This window comes from Brachyhypopomus gauderio, chromosome 17 (genome assembly GCF_052324685.1).
Source record: "Brachyhypopomus gauderio isolate BG-103 chromosome 17, BGAUD_0.2, whole genome shotgun sequence".
Classification (NCBI taxonomy): Eukaryota; Metazoa; Chordata; class Actinopteri; order Gymnotiformes; family Hypopomidae; genus Brachyhypopomus; species Brachyhypopomus gauderio.
In genome coordinates, this window is record NC_135227.1 from 12,178,911 (window position 1) to 12,200,169 (window position 21,259).

At 42.3% G+C, this 21,259-nt stretch overlaps 1 protein-coding gene across 2 annotated transcripts in view; it reads right to left on the reverse strand.

The window, feature by feature from the left end:
* mdga2a (MAM domain containing glycosylphosphatidylinositol anchor 2a) overlaps positions 1-21,259 on the reverse strand; it is a 178,290-nt gene that overhangs the window by 52,034 nt on the left and 104,997 nt on the right. For both annotated transcript variants that reach the window (XM_076978570.1, XM_076978571.1), the window contains exons 9-10: positions 15,596-15,865; positions 10,547-10,695 (exon numbers count right to left, since the gene is read on the reverse strand). In XM_076978570.1, coding sequence (XP_076834685.1) covers positions 10,547-10,695; positions 15,596-15,865 — 419 coding nt within the window. The remainder of the gene's footprint in view (positions 1-10,546; positions 10,696-15,595; positions 15,866-21,259) is intronic.

The window sequence follows — 21,259 nt, forward strand, 5'->3', positions numbered from 1 at the left end:
CTGGAAAAAGGCACATGCAGATTCCATAGAGAAAAAACTGATTTTGAGGTGAGAAAGTAAATTTCTGAAACAAGACTATATTTTGTTTAGTACTATTGCAGATAAATCCATATGAATTAGTTAAACAGCGGCTGACAGGGGTGGGGTGGGTTGTAACACAGCTTTAAAAAGTATTACAACCTTCACCTTACATACAACTAAGAAAACTTTTTTTAAAGACTGACAGAGGTGTGCCTGCAAATGTTTTTTAGAAAAACATCTGATGATGTCACAAAGAAGGGCAAGTCAATCAGATCAGTTGCAATGGCACATGTTATCTGCCATGTAACACACACACACACACACACACACACACACACACACACACACTCACACACACACACACTCGAGTAAAACAGAAAGTGGATATGAGTTATGGTCAGTCACAGAGAGAGAGACATTGTTCTGGATTGTTATTTTATAAAAAAAAAACTATTTTTGAAGCCTCTGTTTTTGCTTATTTTGTCTAATTGTTACAACTTACCCCAGCACGTGTTACAACCTACCCCGGTAGTGGGGTAGGTTGTAACAAGGGAACACCATGTATTTGACATCAACTCACAAGGGCTGTGATATTTGAATTGAGGTTTGAATTGGTGCCATTTGTAGTGAACAAATGTCTGTACTTTGTATAAAAGTTTGAGAACTCTAGCTCAAAAATTCAGTGAGTTACAGGTGCTGAAGCAAAAAGTGTTACAAACATACCCGGTCTCCCCTATGTTATTTTCCATCTCCGGTCTCCAAGCTTATCCTGGTATTGACTTGAGACTTGACTTGAACTCTAGTCAAATGACTCATGACTTGATTTTGACTCAGCCTAAAGCAGGGGTGGCCAACCCGCGGCTCGCGAGCCGCATGCGGCTCTTTGCCTGGTTTCATGCGGCTCCCCAGCCGGTCCGCGGGCTCACCTGCACAAACGGGGTGACACACTGCTACATTTTCGTGGTGCGCGGTTAGTTTACAAGCCTAGCAAGCCGCTAATACTTTTTAAACCGGCGTAGTGGAAAACACGCATTTGACTGTCTTCACAGCTAATAATTTACACCCCCCCCCCCCCTATGACGGGTTGGCCACCCCTGGCCTAAAGACTCCAGAGCTGACTGAGACTCTAGCCTAAAAACTCGTGACTTGACTTGGACTTGTATTTTGTGACTTTTGAACATCTCTGACAGACGGAGGGAAGTGGAGATGGTGTACTTATGAGAGCTTTGGCGCATCTCAGTGGGCTGGTGGTTAAGTCATTAGAGAAGAGAAATTATGAGGATAAACAGTATGGGGCTTGCAACTAAAGGAGAGCTGGGGAAGTTGCAGAGAACTGTGGGTGGAATGATTAGATCAGAGTGCCCTGCTGAGCACCCTAGCCGTGGTATGGTGCGGGTGCCGTGGGGCTGGGAGTAGGCGAACAGCCGCCCTGACTCTGACTTGGATACCCAGGGGTGAGAGAGCGGTCCTGTTCTCCTACCCATCGCGCTCGGGGCAGCATACACTCTGGAGCCCACTCCTTGGATATGAGCTGCCTGTTGGTTTCCTCATGTCCCACTGACAGCTCCTCTGACATGTGATCTGGGATGAGTTCATTCAACGGGCAAAATCAAAGGAAGTTTGCAACATGAATGCTAAAGTAGGTTTGTGCAGCTTATTGTATTTGGACTCACTACACTGAAGCAAGAAAAGGGGATGTGTGTTTGGTACGCCATCTTTGTTGAAAACACTGATGTCTTGCTGCAACAGGGAAACTGTAATCAATAGAGCTGTACAGCACCCCCACGTTCCTCATGACGCTGCTGCAACGTTCTGGAGATATGATGACATTGTTACAGTGTGAATGCAATTCAAAGGAGATAGAGTGCTTTCTCACTGGTGCACCAACTCAGATGGCCTTGAAATGTAATGATTGAAATGATGATTGAAATGTAATTCTGAATTAACAAAATTGAACCTCACCAAAAGTACTTTCAACCATTCACACTCAACTGTATTGAGCTCATTTGAAAACCAATTGCTTCTTCTAATTGGATTTCAGAGATGTGGAAAAAACAATAATGAAGGCTATGAAAATGAGGAACAATGTATATTTTCCACGCTGACAGACTCATACATTGCATGTAGTGATGAGATTCACTTTTTACCCTACCTGGAGCTCACGTCCTCATTTTACATACTGACACATAAGATCAGGAATTCCAAGGATTTGAAAATCCAACAGCTTTGAGTGCAAATGCACTTTGCATGCCTGTAAGTCATAATAATTGTGACGTCGGGTGCAGCGTGAAGGATGAGACACAAATCCCGGCTTGGTCACAGACGTCACGTTTATTGTGACACAGAATAGCGCAGTATGCGCACGTTTAAACACGTAACGTAGACTTGAAACGTTCAGACTTAGACAACGTTCACAGAGAACAGTCAGACTCAGACAACGACGAGCACAGGACACTGCGCGAGCTGCGTGAAATAGACAAACCACATTAGCCCCACGTGATTACGAGACGATGCACAGGTGAGATGGATATTCACGAGACATAACCGCACCCACAGACATCCACAGACGCAGACGAGTACACGTGGACCACGTAAACACACACCCAAAAGGGAGGGGCCGGGGTCCTCAACGTGACAGACGCCCCCTCCAAGGGGGGGGCGTCCCGGGTTGCCAACAGAACCGAGTACCCCGAACCCACGACGATGGGCGGATCCGACGCGCTCAGTCCTGCGTCTGGGAGGTGACTGCCCTTGGCGAAGCGTCCGCCACGAACCGCCTAGAACACCCACTGGGAAGAAGACGTTAGACAAACATAACGGAACGTTCACAAACACACAAACAGGTACACTTACACAAATAGGCTCAAACGGAAAAAGGGGGTTTGGCAAACATACGGGAAGACTTACGAACACTGGCACACACACACATGAAACAGGCGCCAGGCTGCACGCCAGGAGGAGAGCTAACAGGGGAGAGAGACCGGGAGCTGCTGGCGCTGCGGTGGGCAGTCCTCCTCCAGACTGCACTGCAAACCATCCACCGGGTGCAGCGCGGCTGGCGGACGCGCCTGGTGCAGCGCGGCTAGTCCCTCCCCTCGGTGGGCCATATGGGAGTCCGTCCTCGCCCCGCGATCGCCCTCTGGTCCCGGCGGTGGGAGTGTCTTCCTCCATAGCCTCCTCACTGCCACGGCTCCAGCTCATGGGCTGCTCCGGGCTGCGACCCCGGGAACAGTCCATATCGCTTCCTGGGGAGCTCTCGGGGGATGAGCACGCCTCCGGACTCCTCTTCCCCTTCACCGTCCCGGCGGGGAGCTCCGAAGGGGGTGGACTTTCCTCCTCTTCCTCCTCCGTGTAGGACCCATCGTCCGTGCGCCCGGAGCCACCCGAGCACACGGACGGAGGGTAGTCCTCCTCCTCCTCCCTCCCACCGTAGTCCACGGTGGAGGCGGAGTCCTCAGACGGAGGGTAGTCTTCCTCCTCCTTCCTCCCACCGTAGTCCACGGTGGAGGCGGAGTCCTCAGACGGAGGGTAGTCTTCCTCCTCCTCCCTCCCACCGTAGTCCACGGTGGAGGCGGAGTCCTCAGACTGAGGATAGTCCTCCTCCTCCTCCCCCTCGCTTGGTGAGTCCTCCTCCCCAAACTCGCTCTCCGGAGTGTTCTCCGTAGAGCAAAGCACGAACGCACCCACCCTCAGAGGCGAGGGGTCGCGGGAAGGAGAGGGGTGTCGCTCTCGCCATATCCGCCCGTGCCTGCTCGCGGAAGTTGTCCGCTATCTCGGGAACGGAGGATTCCCAAGCCATGCGTAGCATATAGGCGCATAGCGGGTCCTGCTCCATGAGATCGGGGTTGGCGGTGGCTTGGCAGCCCTGGCCAGGAGAAGAGGCACGATGGCGCCGCTTGCTGGCTCGATTGCCCCTCTTCGGTCGGGTGGCGTAGCCCGGCATGGTGTCTCACACAGCTCGTCGTTCTGTGACATTGGGTGCAGCGCGAAGGATGAGACACAAATCCCGGCTTGGTCACAGACGTCACGTTTATTGTGACACAGAATAGCGCAGTATGCACACGTTTAAACACATAACGTAGACTTGAAACGTTCAGACTTAGACAACGTTCACAGAGAACAGTCAGACTCAGACAACGACGAGCACAGGACACTGCGCGAGCGCACATTAAATAGACAAACCACATTAGCCCCGCATGATTACGAGACGATGCACAGGTGAGACGGATATTCACGAGACATAACCACACCCACAGACATCCACAGACGCAGACGAGTACACGTGGACCACGTAAACACACGCCCAAAAGGGAAGGGCCGGGGTCCTCAACGTGACAATAATGTAAGGTTTGGTTTGAATCTGCTGAGAGAGTTCTCTTCTCCTTTGCTATCGAAGTGTTAAAGTAAAAAAAAAAAAACTAATAATTAATAAATTGTTAATAAATAAACTACAACATTAATGAATCTATAAAAACATCTTCAAGTTAAATCAGTTAGTGAAAATCTTACTGACTTACTGATTCTGCTAATCAGACCTGCAGCTGAAATGCACAAATTACTTAAGGTGGAATCAGTTTTACTGCACCTTTTAATGTCTGTCCACAAACTGGAAAACTAATCTCCAGCTAAGACGCTAGAGCTAATTTATTAGAGAAAATTAGGGGACCATTGATGATGTGGACTCTTAAGTAGCTCAAGTGCTGTGTTCAGTCTTTTCTCACCATGTGGAATCACCTAGGCAGTGAGACAGAGTCTAGTTTCAGTTTATCTGGCTGCCTATAAATCAGCCCTTGAATCAATCTAAAAGATTAATAGGAAACAACATGTAATTTAAATTTTAAAAAGCTGGCAAATCAGATGCATTAAAGCAGTGTTAACCAAGTAGTTGTTTATATAAGAACGAAACCCTGAATGACAAACATTACGTTTAATTTCACATGACACTTTCCATGCAAAGTGCATTTGCAAGGGAAAGTAAGTCAACATGTAAAAAAATATTTTAAAACAATAGGAAATCTTAGCAATAAAATTATTTAAAATAATAGAAAATGTTCATAAATATTCTTATAGTATATATATAAACTAAAACAGCGACCTATCCATCATACCTATCCACACCTATCCACCACTGGCAAAGTAAGCTATGCATCACTGCCCATAGTAGTCTGCAACACTGCTCTCAGTAGTCTATGCAACACTATTCACAGTAGTCTATGCAACACTGCTCTCAGTAGTCTGTGCAACACTGCTCTCAGTAGTCTGTGCAACACTGCTCTCAGTAATTTGTGCAACACTGCTCTCAGTAATTTGTGCAACACTGCTCTCAGTAGTCTATGCAACACTGCTCACAGTAGTCTATGCAACACTGCTCTCAGTAGTCTATGCAACACTGCTCTCAGTAGTCTATGCAACACTGCTCACACTTGAGCAGCCTCTACAAAAATTTCTGACTCGCCAGAGAATCCTGGGAACAGCCGGCACTCACGCGCTCTTTTATCCACCCACACTAAGTGACTGCCGGCGTGAGGAAGATCTAAGGTTCCTCTAACGCATGGAGGCTGGGACAGGAGAAACACAGCAGAGGCCCAACCTCTGAAACCCCAGCACTACCAGCATTAGGTGTATTCTGCTGAAGTTTGTTAGATGTTATAAACAGAAAAGCCAAAAAAAAAATGCTGAAAGCCAAAAAAAAAAAAAAAAAACACAAGCAAACAAATAAACATACAAACTGTTGTATTAAAATAATATTTAACTGCTTTCTGAACTGCTTCTGAACTTTACTTTAACTCCACTGATACCCCCCAATATGTTCAGTTAACCCCACTGAACCACCACCCTCCTCCCCCCCATGCCTGTCGCATACCCAAAAATGTCATAGGCGCAGTCGTTGTGAAGAGGCTCCTGCCAAACACGGCGGTGCGGAGTACTGGAATCTTCTGTCAGGTGTGCGGCTGACAGGTGACCAGCCAAATGATGGATGAGCACAGGGAGAAGCTGAGTGCTCAACAGAGGGAATCGAACAAAAACGGAGACAACCTAATGGACAGAAATGCAGGGAGCCACTCGGCACAGACTGCAGTTCATTTATACTGATGGTGCAAGACACAAAGCAAAACAGAGGAATCAACTGTTAGCCATGCATGTAACACACACACACACACACACACACACACACACACACACACACACACACACACACACACACACACACACACGCAATCTTCACAGCTAACCTATGCTCACCAGACCATTTATGATTCTTATGTAACCATATCTTATTAAAGCAGTTCTATCCCCCTGGATAAAGCTGTTAATTAGTTTTCTGCCTCTTCTCTTGGACTCTGACTTGCTCTCCCTCAATCTGTCTCCCTCTGTGTCTTCCTCAGTCTGTCTCCCTCTCTCTGTCAGGTGTCCTCTTTGCCATGAAGGATCCTGTGTAGTGCAGGTGAACTCATAGCTGTTTCATTTTAACATTAAGAATTACAATGCTGTTAGAAGAGGGTGCATGAAAGTGCTTCTAGACCACTTAGTGATAATGTTCTGAATGTTACTACAGGTTGGTCTGTTCTGTTTATCGCTTGAAAGTAACAGAATGTAGACACATGATTAGGTACATTCATATTTAATTTTAACTTAATAGAGAAGTCATTGGCAGTTCTTCAGAGAAATAACATCCAGTGACATCACCACCTCATTCCCTTCAAATGCTTTCATTTGATTTGAATGTGTAACCCATCCAGTGGATCATTCCACTCCAGAGAAACATGGAATTTGACTCAAAAATATACTTTGAGTGCTAAGATGTGTTCATTCCACTATAAATGCCACTAATCACATCTTTTAGGAACACTACATCCAAAAACATCTCTAAAGAGCACTACATATAGACACAGAGAGAATTCCTTAATGTACTTGTTCACTTCATACCGACTTTGAGCACCCGTGGGCGTCGACCAAAAGCAATGACGAATATGACAAGGAATAAATCACCCTGCGTGATGTCATTAGAAACGGCCACACACTCCGCTCCAGCTGAGCTGTGAAAATGTGAAGGAGACGATGAATGATCATGGTGACAGAGCGGCACAATCGTAACCGGTAATCGACGGGACCCCATGCAGGCACAGAACACTACAGCACATAGGAGGACACTGAAGCTCTTTCGCAAATATTAGCTCTGCCGAAAAAACATGACCTCTGTTCTGCAGACATGAACAAAGTCAACAGTTTCTGAGTCAAACCCCCGTTGCAGGAGGAGTAATGATGTTTTTGGCATAATTTCTCACCTTTATTTCTTACCTTGAATACATGGTCGTATTAATGGTGTGGAAAATGTGTGAAACATTTGGCCTTCAGAATCATACAAACTAATCTCTAAATCTGAACTAATCAGTCTTAAAATGCATTTATTTAATATAATTATTTATATAGATGTATATAACAATCCAATAAAAATGTATATAGATATCCAATTAAAGCAACAGAAAAACACAATCTGTGATAAAAAACCATTATGGAATTTTATAAATCATATTGTTTTAGAAAGACAAAAATGTTTATATCATGATTTGACTTTATTTGTCTAGATATCAAGCCATGTGACTACTGGATGCAAAAGCATTTAATGTCATATAAAACCTAATTCTATCTTATCAACTTTAAATGCAAGCTTCAAATTATCAAAAAAGTGGACACACAAGAGGAGGGAATATTGTATATTGTATCGTATATATAAACCAATATTGTATATTGGTGTATTTGTGAAAGCAGAAGAGAGGCAGAAATTGGGATGGGTGTTGTATGCTTTTAGCTTAACCAACTATGTATCCTGCTGTCGAAATGTCTCCAAATAATAACAACATGTGCTATTTCCTGACTGATAACAATTTGGGAATCTTCTAATTAAGTGGGGTGGGTTTCCCGATAACGAACGAAGTTACGAACAACTTTAAGAACGACGTAACTTTAAGAACGCCAAATTTACGAGTGTTTCCCAAAAGCCTTCGTAGTCTCCAAATTTACGAACGAGTTCTAAGTAGTTCTTAGTTGACTCCGCCTCTGCAGCTGCACTGGAAAATCTCCGCTAGTCGAAAACCGAACCACCGATTTACATAATTTTTTTCATAATTACGCCGCAAAAGCATCATTGGCAAAATGACAATCATAAAAACTAACAACTAATAAGTGTTGACATTTCAAGTATAGGGAAAAAATGAGTAGAACATATTATTACCTTTGCAATTCTGACCGATCGTAGGCTTTTATCAAGGCTATAAATAGGGCACACAATTAACCTTTCACACGTTATTCAAAACCATGGCAAACAAGCAGAGAAAATGAAACTTTCTGTCGAGTGAACTGAGCCAAAAACAAAAGTATAACCTACTGTTTTCAATAGCTCGAGGAAGTTCATCAAATTCAGAAAAAAACAAAAAAAAAAACTGTAGTCAAGTCAAAAATAAGGGGGCAGGACTCAGAAAGGAGAGGGCTAAGACTGGTGGAGGTCAAATGTCCACAAGTGCCTTCACTGTTGAGGAGGAGAAGGCACTGGGGATACTGGGCCCCACAGCTACTGAAGGGACACCAGGGGATTTGATACAAGCTAGTATATATATATTATATAATATAATATATTTTATACTATATATATATATATATATATATATATATATATATATATATATATATATATATATATATCTTTTTGCTGCATGGCGAAGCAATGCTTTAGTAACAGCATGCACACATTTATGTCAGCTTTGCTTAGTCCGTGGGCATCACCAACAGTCTGCAGAACAGTCTGTGGCATAAAATCGGAGGGCGGTCAGTAACTGCATCGTGGAGCTAAGGGCAAAATTCTGTATTCAGGCGAACTACATGGCTTCGTGGATTACGTCGTCTTCTTAAATTATGTCTTCTATTCAAAGCCAGTACTCTGAAGAGCTGCTATGTTCATCACACAAGCACAATTGCTAGCCTTAATCCAAGTTACTTATATGTGCTACCGATTAATCAATCCATTTTATTGGTTAAGTTAAAACAAGCTTAATAGGCCAACTTGTATCAATTTCTTTGCAAAGAATGCATTAATTTTGAGTCTGAAACGCTGTTGACTGCACGATGACGAACGGAGAGACCTAATTAAATATCGGGAAGATATAAACTATTGCTAAATAATTCAAAGTAGTACATTTGATTTCTGTTGACACATTGTGGTATATGCGATGTAAATACTTCAAAAGAAAATAGGCTACTAGGCTAATTATACACATAAACGCAAATGTAGTAATGCCGTGATTAAAACCCGCACGAGTGAAATTAGCGCCTCTATCATTTTTGAAGTAGAACTGCACGAGAGCTTCGAGTTAAGAAGTACTTAGTGAGTTACGAATGGGTCCGGAGATTCTTAACTTATGAACGACTATAAGAACGACGTAAGTTACGAAGAGTTTCAGGAAACACTCGTAAATTTAAGAATATTAGTAAGTACAAGGTTATGAAGTACTTAGAGTTACGAACGTTTCGGGAAACCCACCCGTGGTCTGTAAAGCTTATAAAGGCACTTCCTTGCTACTACAGGAAGTTCATAGATGGTCACAGGAATCCAAATATGTTCTATCACCACTTGACAGTGGACTGGTCCTTCTTCTCACAAACACTTCAGTATTCAGTAAACTCTAAAGTATTTTCAGAAAATATTTGTTCATTTAGAGCAGGGGTGCCCACAAGTTTTCAGCTTGCGAGCTACTTATAAGATGACCAAGTCAGAAAGATCTACCGGGGGGGTGGGGGGTTGTTGTGAGGTGGCGAACGTAATTTGTTGAGCGGATTGCAGATAGGCTACCATGAATGTCAATCAAAATACAACTGTCAGTGCAGATGTGCGATTCATCCACTACATTTACATTTACGGCATTTGGCAGACGCCCTTATCCAGAGCGACTTACATTTTTTTATACAAGTGAGCAATTGAGGGTTAAGGGCCTTGCTCAGGGGCACCTCAGTCATGGCCTCAGGTCTGGGAATCGAACCCCTGACCCTCCGGTCACAAGACCAGTTCCCTAACCACCAGGCCATGACTGCCCTCGAGGTTACGAAGTACTTAGAGTTACGAACGTTTCGGGAAACCCACCCGTGGTCTGTAAAGCTTATAAAGGCACTTCTTTGCTACTACAGGAAGGTCATAGATGGTCACAGGAATCCAAATATATTCTATCACCACTTGACAGTGGACTGGTCCTTCTTCCACTACTTTTTAATGTGACGCGATCTACGCACAAGTAAAGTGCCGAAACTTAGTTCATTACATTGGACAAACTATCTGATGATGTGGGTAAAATACTCACATCACCCAGTTCAACAGAAGAACAGGAAAATGTGTTATGATTCACAGACATTACCATGTCCCTTGCATTATGTCACATTGGAATCATGTGGGTAATAATAAAACTGAGGCACCTATCAGACTGAGCCAAAACGTACTTAAACATGTCAATATAATAGAAAACACAAAACACACACCAACCTGTTTTATCCCAAGCCGGTAGGCCATGATGCGGTCCACTGCGCCGGGGTTCATCTGTGTCCACTGGAGTTTGAAGGCATAGACACTAGGCTTGCTCTGCCATAGGGCACTGTACGTGTCGTAGTAGAACTCTGGGGCAAAGGCCTTGCCTGAAACAAACACAGCATCATCTCAGTCCTCACAGAAATCATGGCATCTAAACTGACTACTGCATTATTGTACCGTGTATACTATGTCTTTGTACCACGGCCACCAAGAGAGGCATGTTTGTGCTGTCTGATGACCTTGGACAGTTTTATGTCGGCATAGGCACTATTTTTGTTTAAGTACTTGAGTGTAGCTCTTATAGGCATGAAGCAGGACTCTCTGCTAATGAAATCCGTCCTTGAATCGTTATATCAACCAACTCGTAAGCATGTATTGTGAGTCATTCTACTGGAGCACTGGAAAGATAAAGGCAAATTGGAATGGAAAATTTTCAGATGAAAATTACATTTAGGATTTGCAAACCTATTCAATTATTTTGCTTTTACTCATACAATGCATCATCTCTACTGTTACATGGTAGATCCAGAGGTCATTATTTAATGAATAAATTGAATGAATTGCTGAGCTGCTTCTTGCACAGGAAGCTGAGGCCAGACTACACGACTGCAGAATGGGGGAAAGGGAGACGTGTGAGAGGGAGAATAAAGCCCATCTCCATGGGATGTTCAAAGGACATACACACACAGAGCAAAGCCATAAGGTCTGATCTGATAAGCTGATGCACTCCCTCCACTCAAAAAACTACAATATCCATAAAAAAACATAGCACCTAATTCTGTCCACACCTTTTTGTTTTGCTTCCCACTTAAAATGTAAAAAACAAAAAAGAAAAACTCAATAACAGACTGATTTTGACCCAGCAGACAGAACCGAACAGAGAATTGAGAGGAGTTAAGCATGATGCATCTGATGATTAAAAAAAAAAAACAGTCATCATTTCAGCAGAAGAAACGTCAGTGTCTTGCTCCACATAGATGTGCACAAAGGGTAGAGGGGAGGAAAAGCTGCCTACATCTGCAGGTCAGGGATTAGAGCTGTCACCAGCACTTTTTCTATCCCCAGCTTATTAAGAGGGGAAAAATCCACAGGCAGTGCTAATGGGCCCACTGAGTTTACTCTGTTTAATGCGCGGATGAATTTAGTTCCGCTGGGACTCACAGCTCGAGTGAAGATGCACTGAAAGGAAGCAAATCCACACTGCTTCAAACCAGTCAAGGTGCAAAATGAAAACCGTGCAAGGGTCAGGTGACAGGCAGCATGACTTCACACTTTAGAGTAAAATAAAAGCCTTTGAGGTTCTGGAATAGTAATTCTGACTCAAAGTTTAGCATCAGGATGCACTGTGACTCTGAGGCAATGTCTTTTCTATGGTGGCCATATGCACCTGAAAAATGTGAAAACCACATAACTGCATGGTTTATTGCTTAAATTATCTACATTTATTTCATATTACATTTCTACATTTAAATTTGAGCTTTTTTTATTCATATTTTATTTCTTTAATTATTTTTGCTGTATCTTTACATAAATCCTTGTGTAAAAAGGTTTGTATTGTTACTCTTAAAATCAGTATAAACTATCCAACAGTTACAGAATCCTCCAAGTAAAGTAACAACAAGGCAGTTTTTCTTCTGTTCAATTTAATCAATCACATACATTGAAGTCTTCATGTCGCCATATGTAATGGTAATATATGCCTTGTCATGAAATCTTTGAAGAACTTAAGGTCTCCTCACTAACTGATGTGGGTTAATTGATGTGGAATTTTGTCACACATTCAGCACATAATGGAGGTTGTTACTGCAGGAAGTCAACCTAGTACAGTCCAGCACATGAGTGTCAAGTACATCTCCTTAGAGACGTGTAGCTGTCAACATGACATGCAGTAAGGAGAAAAACTGACAGCAATGCTGTAAGAAAGTCTATAGGGCCACGGTACAGAACTCGTGTTCTGCACCATGAAGCTTCCTGTCACCTGACCTAACTTTTATTTTGTCTGCATTCTTTATAGCTGCCAGTCCATTTTCCAAATAAATGGCATGAAAGGCCATTCCTCTGTCCTCATGCTCTCATTCTCTTATTATTCAACATTTGAAGCTATTAAAGTAGTTTCGTTTCATCTCTAGCTGAGCCTCTACTCCATTAGAGACCCTCAATCTTATATCGGCGATCCGTTGCTTTCTTTTGCCTCACATTCAAGTAGATTCTTTCTGATTCTTTCAGGAGACAACATAACCCTTCAGGAGACTGTGCCTCAATACAAAAAAAGCTCAAGCAGGATTATCTTGCACTCGTGTTCTTGTCGTCCTCAGGTGTGTAAGAACACGGAGCTTGCCGGCTGTTCGTGAGAGGCTTAAAAGGAAACGGGATGTTTCCGCAGTGCAGAGGAGGCTCATCATCAATGCATGGGTTGTGCAAAATAATGGCCTTCAGCATGTCCTACAGAAACACATGAGATGCAGGAAGGAGAGAGAGACAGGGGAGAGAGACAGGAAGAAAGGAAGACAGAGACAGGGGAAACAGACAGAGGGAGACTAGGTCTAACATTGCCCAGATGGATGACAGAGAGAGAGAGAGAGAGAGAGAGAGAGAGAGAGAGAGAGAGAGAGAGAGAGAGAGAGAAAGAGAGAGATACAAAGAATCAAGGAGAGAGGATATGAGTGATATAATCCTCTTTTATGCCTGCTGAGCAGAGCAGGAAATTGTCAATGCAAATTAAATGATTAGTGGTGAAACATCTCCAAGAATAACCTATGCATCAAAAAGCAGGTAGCTCATCTCTTTCCATATCCTTCTCTGGTCCAGGGCACCTCATCAAATGGCTGGGATTTCACCCATGAATATTCAACCACCAGAGAAGGGCAAGAAAAAAAATCCTAGTAGAAGCTCTTATTTCCAGAAGTGAGAGCCTTGGTAGAGTACCAGACACATGTTCAGGCCACTTACAACATGGCACAAAATCAAAGACAAATCACTGACCTGAACCAACCACTTTTATCTATGCCACAGTTGGCCATATGCCAGCCATCCCTGAGCACAGCATCGAAATAAACTGCAATCAAAACTAGGGCAACACAAATGTCGCTGTTGGAATGGTCAAACATGGTAAATAAATATCTTAGAGAGAAAAAAAATGGTTTGGTGTTGTGTATTTAAAGAATGTAGCATTTTTTAATAAATGAAAAAAAAAAAACATTTTGTCTGATGTTTTCAGAAAAAAACATCACATACAAAAGCAAATTGCACAGAAATGTTAAAAAGACATCTGGAATTAATAAATTAATAAAGACAATAAAATCAATGTTGCAAAAATTAATGTGGATTTCTCAATAGTGTGTAAATACATACGTATTGCAAGTTGTTGTTATTGCACCAACAAAGTGAGGAAACTGAAGGAAAAATAATTTTGGAACCCTGCCCTCAGAGACAAGCAAGTGGCAGGAGTCATATAGAGGATTATATGCAAGACTTGGGAGGAAGTGAAGAGAGTGGTGAACAACAACAGAGCTGAGATCCAGGTGGACCTCCAGATCCTAACAGATCTGGACAAACCAACCAGACACCGATAGCAGACAAGGTGCAGAAGATAGCAGTGATGATGCACGTGGCAGTCCCAAATGATGGAAACATCCAAAGAAAGGAATGTGAGAAGTTAGAATAATACCAGGAACAAAAAGAAGTAGAGAAAACCAAAACAAGAAAGAGAATGTGTCTAACACCAAGGTTGTCCCAGTGGTGATAGGGTTACTTGGGGCTGTGACATCCAAGCTGGTTCCAACAGTTCTAGGAACTGCAAAAATACTTTGAGCACCCTCCAAACCTCCAAACCATCTCTGGTACTTGTAGAAGGCCTGAATGTAAGGAAAAACATGCACTGGAAGGGTGAGACAAAAATATAAGTGTTAATATGCAATATAGATAAACAAGTGTGGGGCCTTGTCTTCATGGTGCATCACCACATTGTGGAAAGTGTGTATTGAGAATTTAACACTGCACAAGAATGGACAGGTTGCCCCATACACTTGGAAAGAAATGAGAGTGGAGAAATTGAGATATAAAAAAAAATACCAAACCCCAAAATATCACAGTGGTAAGAACCCAGATAGTAACATGTAAAAATCCTGCACAACCATAACCTAGCACAATTATTTGATAATTTGATGATTCCACAAACAAAGAAAATGCTGGTACAAAGAAAATGCTGAAAATGTGCTGTGTAGATCTTATACAATATGAGGGAATAGTGTCCTCAATAGAGGACAATAACTATAATGTATGGCAGTAAATGGTTATTATAAATAACAGGGGCATTGCAAGGTGTAAACTTAGAAATAATCAAGCTCATGCTCCATAAGAGGCACCACCTGCAGTCACTTAAAATGAATTATAGAGTATTATAATGAGATGAATTATATGATTCCCCAAGAAGATACTAATTAATTACTACATCCTCCAATTTATATTCCATTTCATCAAACACTTTATATTTATGATTTTATTTGTTTTCCATTTAATTTTTAAAATGTCCTACACTGTGTTGCCAGGTCATTAGGTACACCCACTCCATACCTGTGCCAACAAGCTACCAATCATTTTTTCATAAATTATAGGTTTTTGCAGGTCAATTGGCAGATGGTACTTAGTTATGTTCTATGCATATGAGCATGTTATGTATGGACATTTTGTATAATATATGTATCACTTTTCATTGTATACATAAAGGTTTTAACAGTATTTACGAGTGCAATTACAATATAGCAGTGCATTAAAAGCATCCAGTTAACAGCTGGGCTTTGATCAAAACTTGTCCTGAAAGAGCATAGGACACAGGACTTAAGTACAATCAATACAAGAGTACAATAGTGCTGTCAGCACTAGTGGATTACTTAACTGACAGCAAAATGTACAGCAACCTATTATGTACAGATATAGAGCAATTGTATCTCATGAAATGATTTCTGAGTGTATAATAGCAAGCTCAGATAACACAAACACTCCTACCCATGACTAAGAAAGTGCAGCGTCCAGTGCCAGCCTCGTTGGTGATGTCGCAGGTGTAGGCACCATAGCCCTCACGATTGAGTGCCCTGACGTGGTACTCAGTCTCGTCTCGGGTGTCCAGCTGGCCCACAGTGAGCAGCCGTGTGCCGAGCTTCCACTCGTACTTCAGGACGCGGGATGGGTGGGCCCTGAGCACCCTGCAGGTCAGTGTGAAGGCCCGGCCCAGGCCCTGCCGGATCTCCGTGTATACCCGCTCCACTGCTGGGGGATCTGCCAAAGCACAGATGATATGAGGCCTCACAAACAGATTCCACTCAGCAGTGAAAACCTGCAGGAATGAGAAAGATGAGACCTTGACTCTTTGACATATTTATGGAAGCATGAACTCATTGACAACAAACAAGGAAAACAATAAAGGACTGCAAGAGATCGAATAGCAATTATGAAACCCATCGACTTTTAAAGTGAATGTGGACCTGTATGTGGATATAGGGAAGCAGTGAGTGATACTATACAAACAACCAATCTGGAAAAATGCAGAGCTTTGCAGTTTTGCAGAGAACGATGCCAAAAAGATGCTGCAGCATATGTGTGGAGACAGCTGTTATAACTGAAGCCTGAATCATAAGGTTGCACAAAGTGAACATTGTTGATTCATTCTGTATGTAAGCAATTTGGGCAGTGAATCATATAAGGGTCAGGAGTCGAGAGACACACACATACACGTGTGTGTGCATCAGAGCATGCACAGAGAAAGACCCTGGCCCCGAGAGTCCTCACTTTGCTGAGAAATAATCTGATGCCTCAGAAGGGAACTTGCGTCAGCACAGCATTTGCAGTTTTTCTGTCTAATTTGAAGAAAAGCTCAGAGGATGTGCTTGCTACTGTAGTGCACAGCACTTCTGCTTAAGTCCACTGAGAGTTGTGTAAAGAAAAAAAAGGCTTGATTCACAGATTCTCTAAGTGGTTTTACAAAGTCTGTTCTATGAGGATTCTTAGTAATCTAGGTCATTAAATTTACCAGTTGTATAAATTAGGCGGATTGGGCTTGCTTTGTAATATCGAAGATGTTTTCATGTTCATGAGATGGCTTTCATGAATTTAACCAGATTAAAAAATGGTTAATACTCCTGTAGGTTCCTGAGTGAGAAAGTGTACATGTGCACATAAAGTAAAAAAAAATGAAAAACTGTGGTGATATCATATCACTGTTTACAAGAATGCTATCTACAGAGGTAGCCCAAACTGCAAGAAAATAGCTTAAATAATGCCTTGTAGTAGAACAAACTCAGCCCACACCATGCCCAATTTCTTCTTGACCTACATTTGAGCACCACCTACTTTAAATCTAAGGATTCTCTGCAGACAGAAACATGGCTTCATCACCAGCGTCTCTCATCGTAGCCAACCCATGGACTAAGTAGAAAAGAAGTCCTGAATACTCTACAAGCTATAATCCCTAGCCTTTGGTTCAGGTATGTGGATGACACCTGGATCAACATCAAAGTTACAGAGATGAAAATGAAATACACTCCTTAAACAAGGTGGCTGTATACTGAAGACTATAAGTAACCCACTCAAAGTAATAATACAGTGTTTGCCCCATCACCAACTGACACACCAAGCTTGAGAGGTGATTAGGGTTCTATGTCACAGGGTTGAGAATGAGTGCACAGACAAGGAGTGCAAACATTTCAGAGAAACTTTGAAGGCATGGTGATACCCACACCGGACCCAGACTGCTATCAAAACAGTATCAAGGTCCAGCAGCAAGATCCAACTGACAGGCAGAGGGAGAAACAGAGCAGCCGGAAAAAGATTGTTATCCGCAATGTGGCTGACGTGTTTGAGAAACTCGGGAGGACTTTCAGCACACATTGCATTCTGGTTTATTTAAAAAAACCAGCAACACACTAAGAGAGAAACTCATACACTTGGAAGACCATACATACACAAGTGGATCAAATTAATATGTCCAATGCAATGTGGACACACTTTTAAAACTGGAAAGTGGCCCATCGTGAGGGTTAAATTCTCATTACACAAACACTTCTTAGAGGAGAACAATGAACACATTTTGGATGAGGGCACAGCAACACCTCTTAACAGCAATTTATAATGCTGTCATAACATTCTTAACCCAGCACTTTCACACCAATTCACACCTCCAGATCCAGACTTCAATGACCACCATGAGTCCTTAATGAGTTTTGTGACATCACAAATGTAAATCATCACAGATGTTTAAATGCTAACGAATTTCTTGTCACTCAGTTTAAGGCCCTTGGATGAACAGCCAAAGGTTTTTAAGATTACCCCGCGTGTCCACTCGGTTTGACTTACAATTTTGACATGGTCAGGTTTACAATCTTTCAATGACCTTTGTGCTGTAAAACTCTAAGAAATTAAGCCATTGGCCATTTTGAAGTGTTGTGTTTCAGTTGAATCTACCTGCCTAACTTCATGTTCATCTAAAAGGTATTAACTGAACAATATGAACTTAACATTAAAACATCTCCCAGCATATTTCCTATGTCCAGTGACCCACTACATCATGAGTTCATCATGGTTCCATCAGAATGCACTGAGAACCCAAGCTTTAAAAATCAGACATTTGACATTTTTGCACTTAAGAACAGACATGATTGGCATGTGCTCTGATGTTCAGCTACACATTGATCTTCATCAGGCTTAAACACTCTCTAATGACCCACCTGGTACATCTTGGGACTCTGATGTGAAGAATAAATCAGGAAGAGCAGCATTTCCAGCACTACATAGTGCTTAAGTGAATAATTAGAATTAATAAAAAACCAAGTGACCTTCATAATACTGAATGTGAAATTAGGGCTGGTACAAGCAGTCCATTCCAGCAACTCCCAAACATCTGTTATCTGGTCATTTTTACAATCATTTCAAAGGGCTACCAAGAATACAAAAAGCAAAAAAACTACAAGTGATTGAATGCAAAAACTGCTGGATAATATGGGTCAACAGAGAATGGTGAGAACTGTGCAAACAAATAGACAGACAGGCCACAACCACGCAAATCACATCCAAATTCAACAATGGCGTGCAAAATGTAATTTCAGATTGCACCATTTAACGAGCAGAAACAGTCAACATCAACACTAATATACTGCCATGCTACAGTACATCACCATGCTCTTTATCCCACTCCTCGAGACATTCACCAGAAACAATGAGATCCTCCAAAAAAGGGAGGAGGAGTGGAAGGTGGTGGTGGTAGATATGTTCTGTAATGCAGCTCATGTAAGGACACAGGCCTGCTGGTGAAGACACATCCAAATAGAAAGGTTTGGAAATGGCAGTTTTGGAAATACCTGTTCCAATGCAATTGCATTACAATTGGGTAACACAAAAATGAATACAACAGATGCCCTAGACTAATAATGGTAGATCACAAGTAATGTAAAATTACATTGCATTCACCCAAATATATATTGTCAACACATTTTGTAGGCAGGTCACTGATTGAAAACATAGCAGACATGTGAACAAGTCACTAAGTTGCAAGTAACAAGTAAGTCTCAAGTCTTCACAATCAAGTCTCGAGTCAAGTCCCAAGTCAATACAATCAAGTCTCGAGTCAAGTCCCAAGTCAATACAAGCGAGTCTCGAGTCAAGTCCCAAGTCTTAAACTTCAAGTCCTAGTCAAGTCACCAGATGTAATTTCAATATTTAACACAATTGATGCAGTTGATTAGTAGTATATTAAGTTAGTTAGTCAGACTAACTAACATTAGGCGTTTGAGTGTTTCGTTTCGCTTGAGTGAGACGTTGTCGCAATAGTCGTCATCACCTACAGCCCCCCCCCTCGCCTCAGTGACTTTCGTTCGTCCGTCCGTCCGTCCGTCCCCCCCGGTCCCCGCTTTCGAATTATCGTTAGTGCGGACTGCTCACAAAAGTCAAGTTGCTCATGTGGACCCTTGTAAAAGTTAATTTCCGACCCCTGAGTTATCACATCCTAGCTAGCTAGCTAACCGTTATAGCACTATGTTAAATATACATAGCAGAGACTTGCTTTTGTTTATGCAGCCTCAAATGTCGAACAAAGTTTGAACTGGTTGCATCTCCATCTCTTATCCTGACTCCACATGTCTACAGGGTTGCCAACTTTTGACTTTTGACGTTCGCTTGGAGTGAGATTTTAACCTGGAGCCGGTGGCGAGTGTATTTTGTTGAGCGGGGGGGGCGAACGTAAGTTGTTGAGCAGGGGGGGGGGGGGGGGGGTGGGGGGGGGTGGGGTGGCGAACGTAAAATGGACACAGATTCAGTGTTATATCGCCGGTGGATGGCGCCAGAGCTAGCGAACTAGTAACGTATTGAATCATATACTGTATGTGGATCTGAGGTAAATAAACTGGATATTTTTTTTCGGCGTGAGATATCGGAAGTGTGGCGTGAGAGCGTGTGAAAACGGTCAAATGCGTGTGTCTCACGCTCAATGCGTGAGAGTTGGCAACCCTGTGTCTAGCATGTCTAGTTCTTATTTTATTCACAACAGCATAATCTTTATAATTGAACAGGATCATTTTAGGGAGCATGTTGCTTGTCATCTCCGCACAAATTCAACGCTACTGCCCCCCTCCCCCGATCGGCTGCAGAACTTCACCTGTGGCTAGATTACGGATAAACTGAGCTGAGCAGTTCACATTTTACAGCACCATTTAATACAAAATGTTCCAGTTATGTTATTCTATATTACTTATTTATTATGTTAAAATAAGGATTTCAAGTCTTTTCAAGTCTTAAAGCTCAAGTCCGATTCCAAGTCCAAGTCAGTAAACCTTTAAGTAAACCTAAGTAAACCTAAGTAGACTTAGTGAACCTAAGTCTAAGTCAAGTCGCAAGTCTTCAGTGATGTTGTCGAGTCAAGTCACAAGTCATCAGTTTAGTGACTCGAGTTGGACTCGAGCCCAAGTCATGTGACCACACGTCTGAAACATAGCCACTATTGTGTTGTTACTAGATGTACTACTTTATTACTACTGCTCCTAAATATATTACTCTCAGCAGTCATGCCAAAACAATCACTAAATATCATCACAAAAAATATTAAACATTAGAAACTCATCCATGCACACATTCGTAGCAGAATCAATTACTCATCACTGGTCTTACTGAAAAAGACAAACAAGTTCAGTTCATTAAAAACGCCGCTGACAAAAACAAAAACAAATAAACATACAACAAAAGCCAAACACCACCCTTATTCTTAAACCCTCACACTGACTCCCAGGATGTTCCAGAGCCAACTTTAATCACTAAAGGGCCAGTGAATCTATGTGCCATGCTCAAGCAGGAATCTCAGATCACAAGGAACTCATCAGTTAATCATGCCCAAGGTCAATACTACGCTCAGAGAAGCAACATATTGCTTCTATGCAGCTTAGGTGGAATCCACAGTCACAGTATATACACACCACATAAAACCAATTAGCCTATGTCCATAGCATATCAATATTAGCATCTACAGTGCAGACAACACAACTTGGCTAACACACTTCAGTGTCCTCAGAAGATGTTTAGTGTACTATGTTGTACATGTTTATATATTATTAGTAGTAGATCACAGTGATCTATCAGCTGGATACAGTGGATCTCTTTGCAAAAGTGTTAAAGTGGGTAGCATAAGACCTG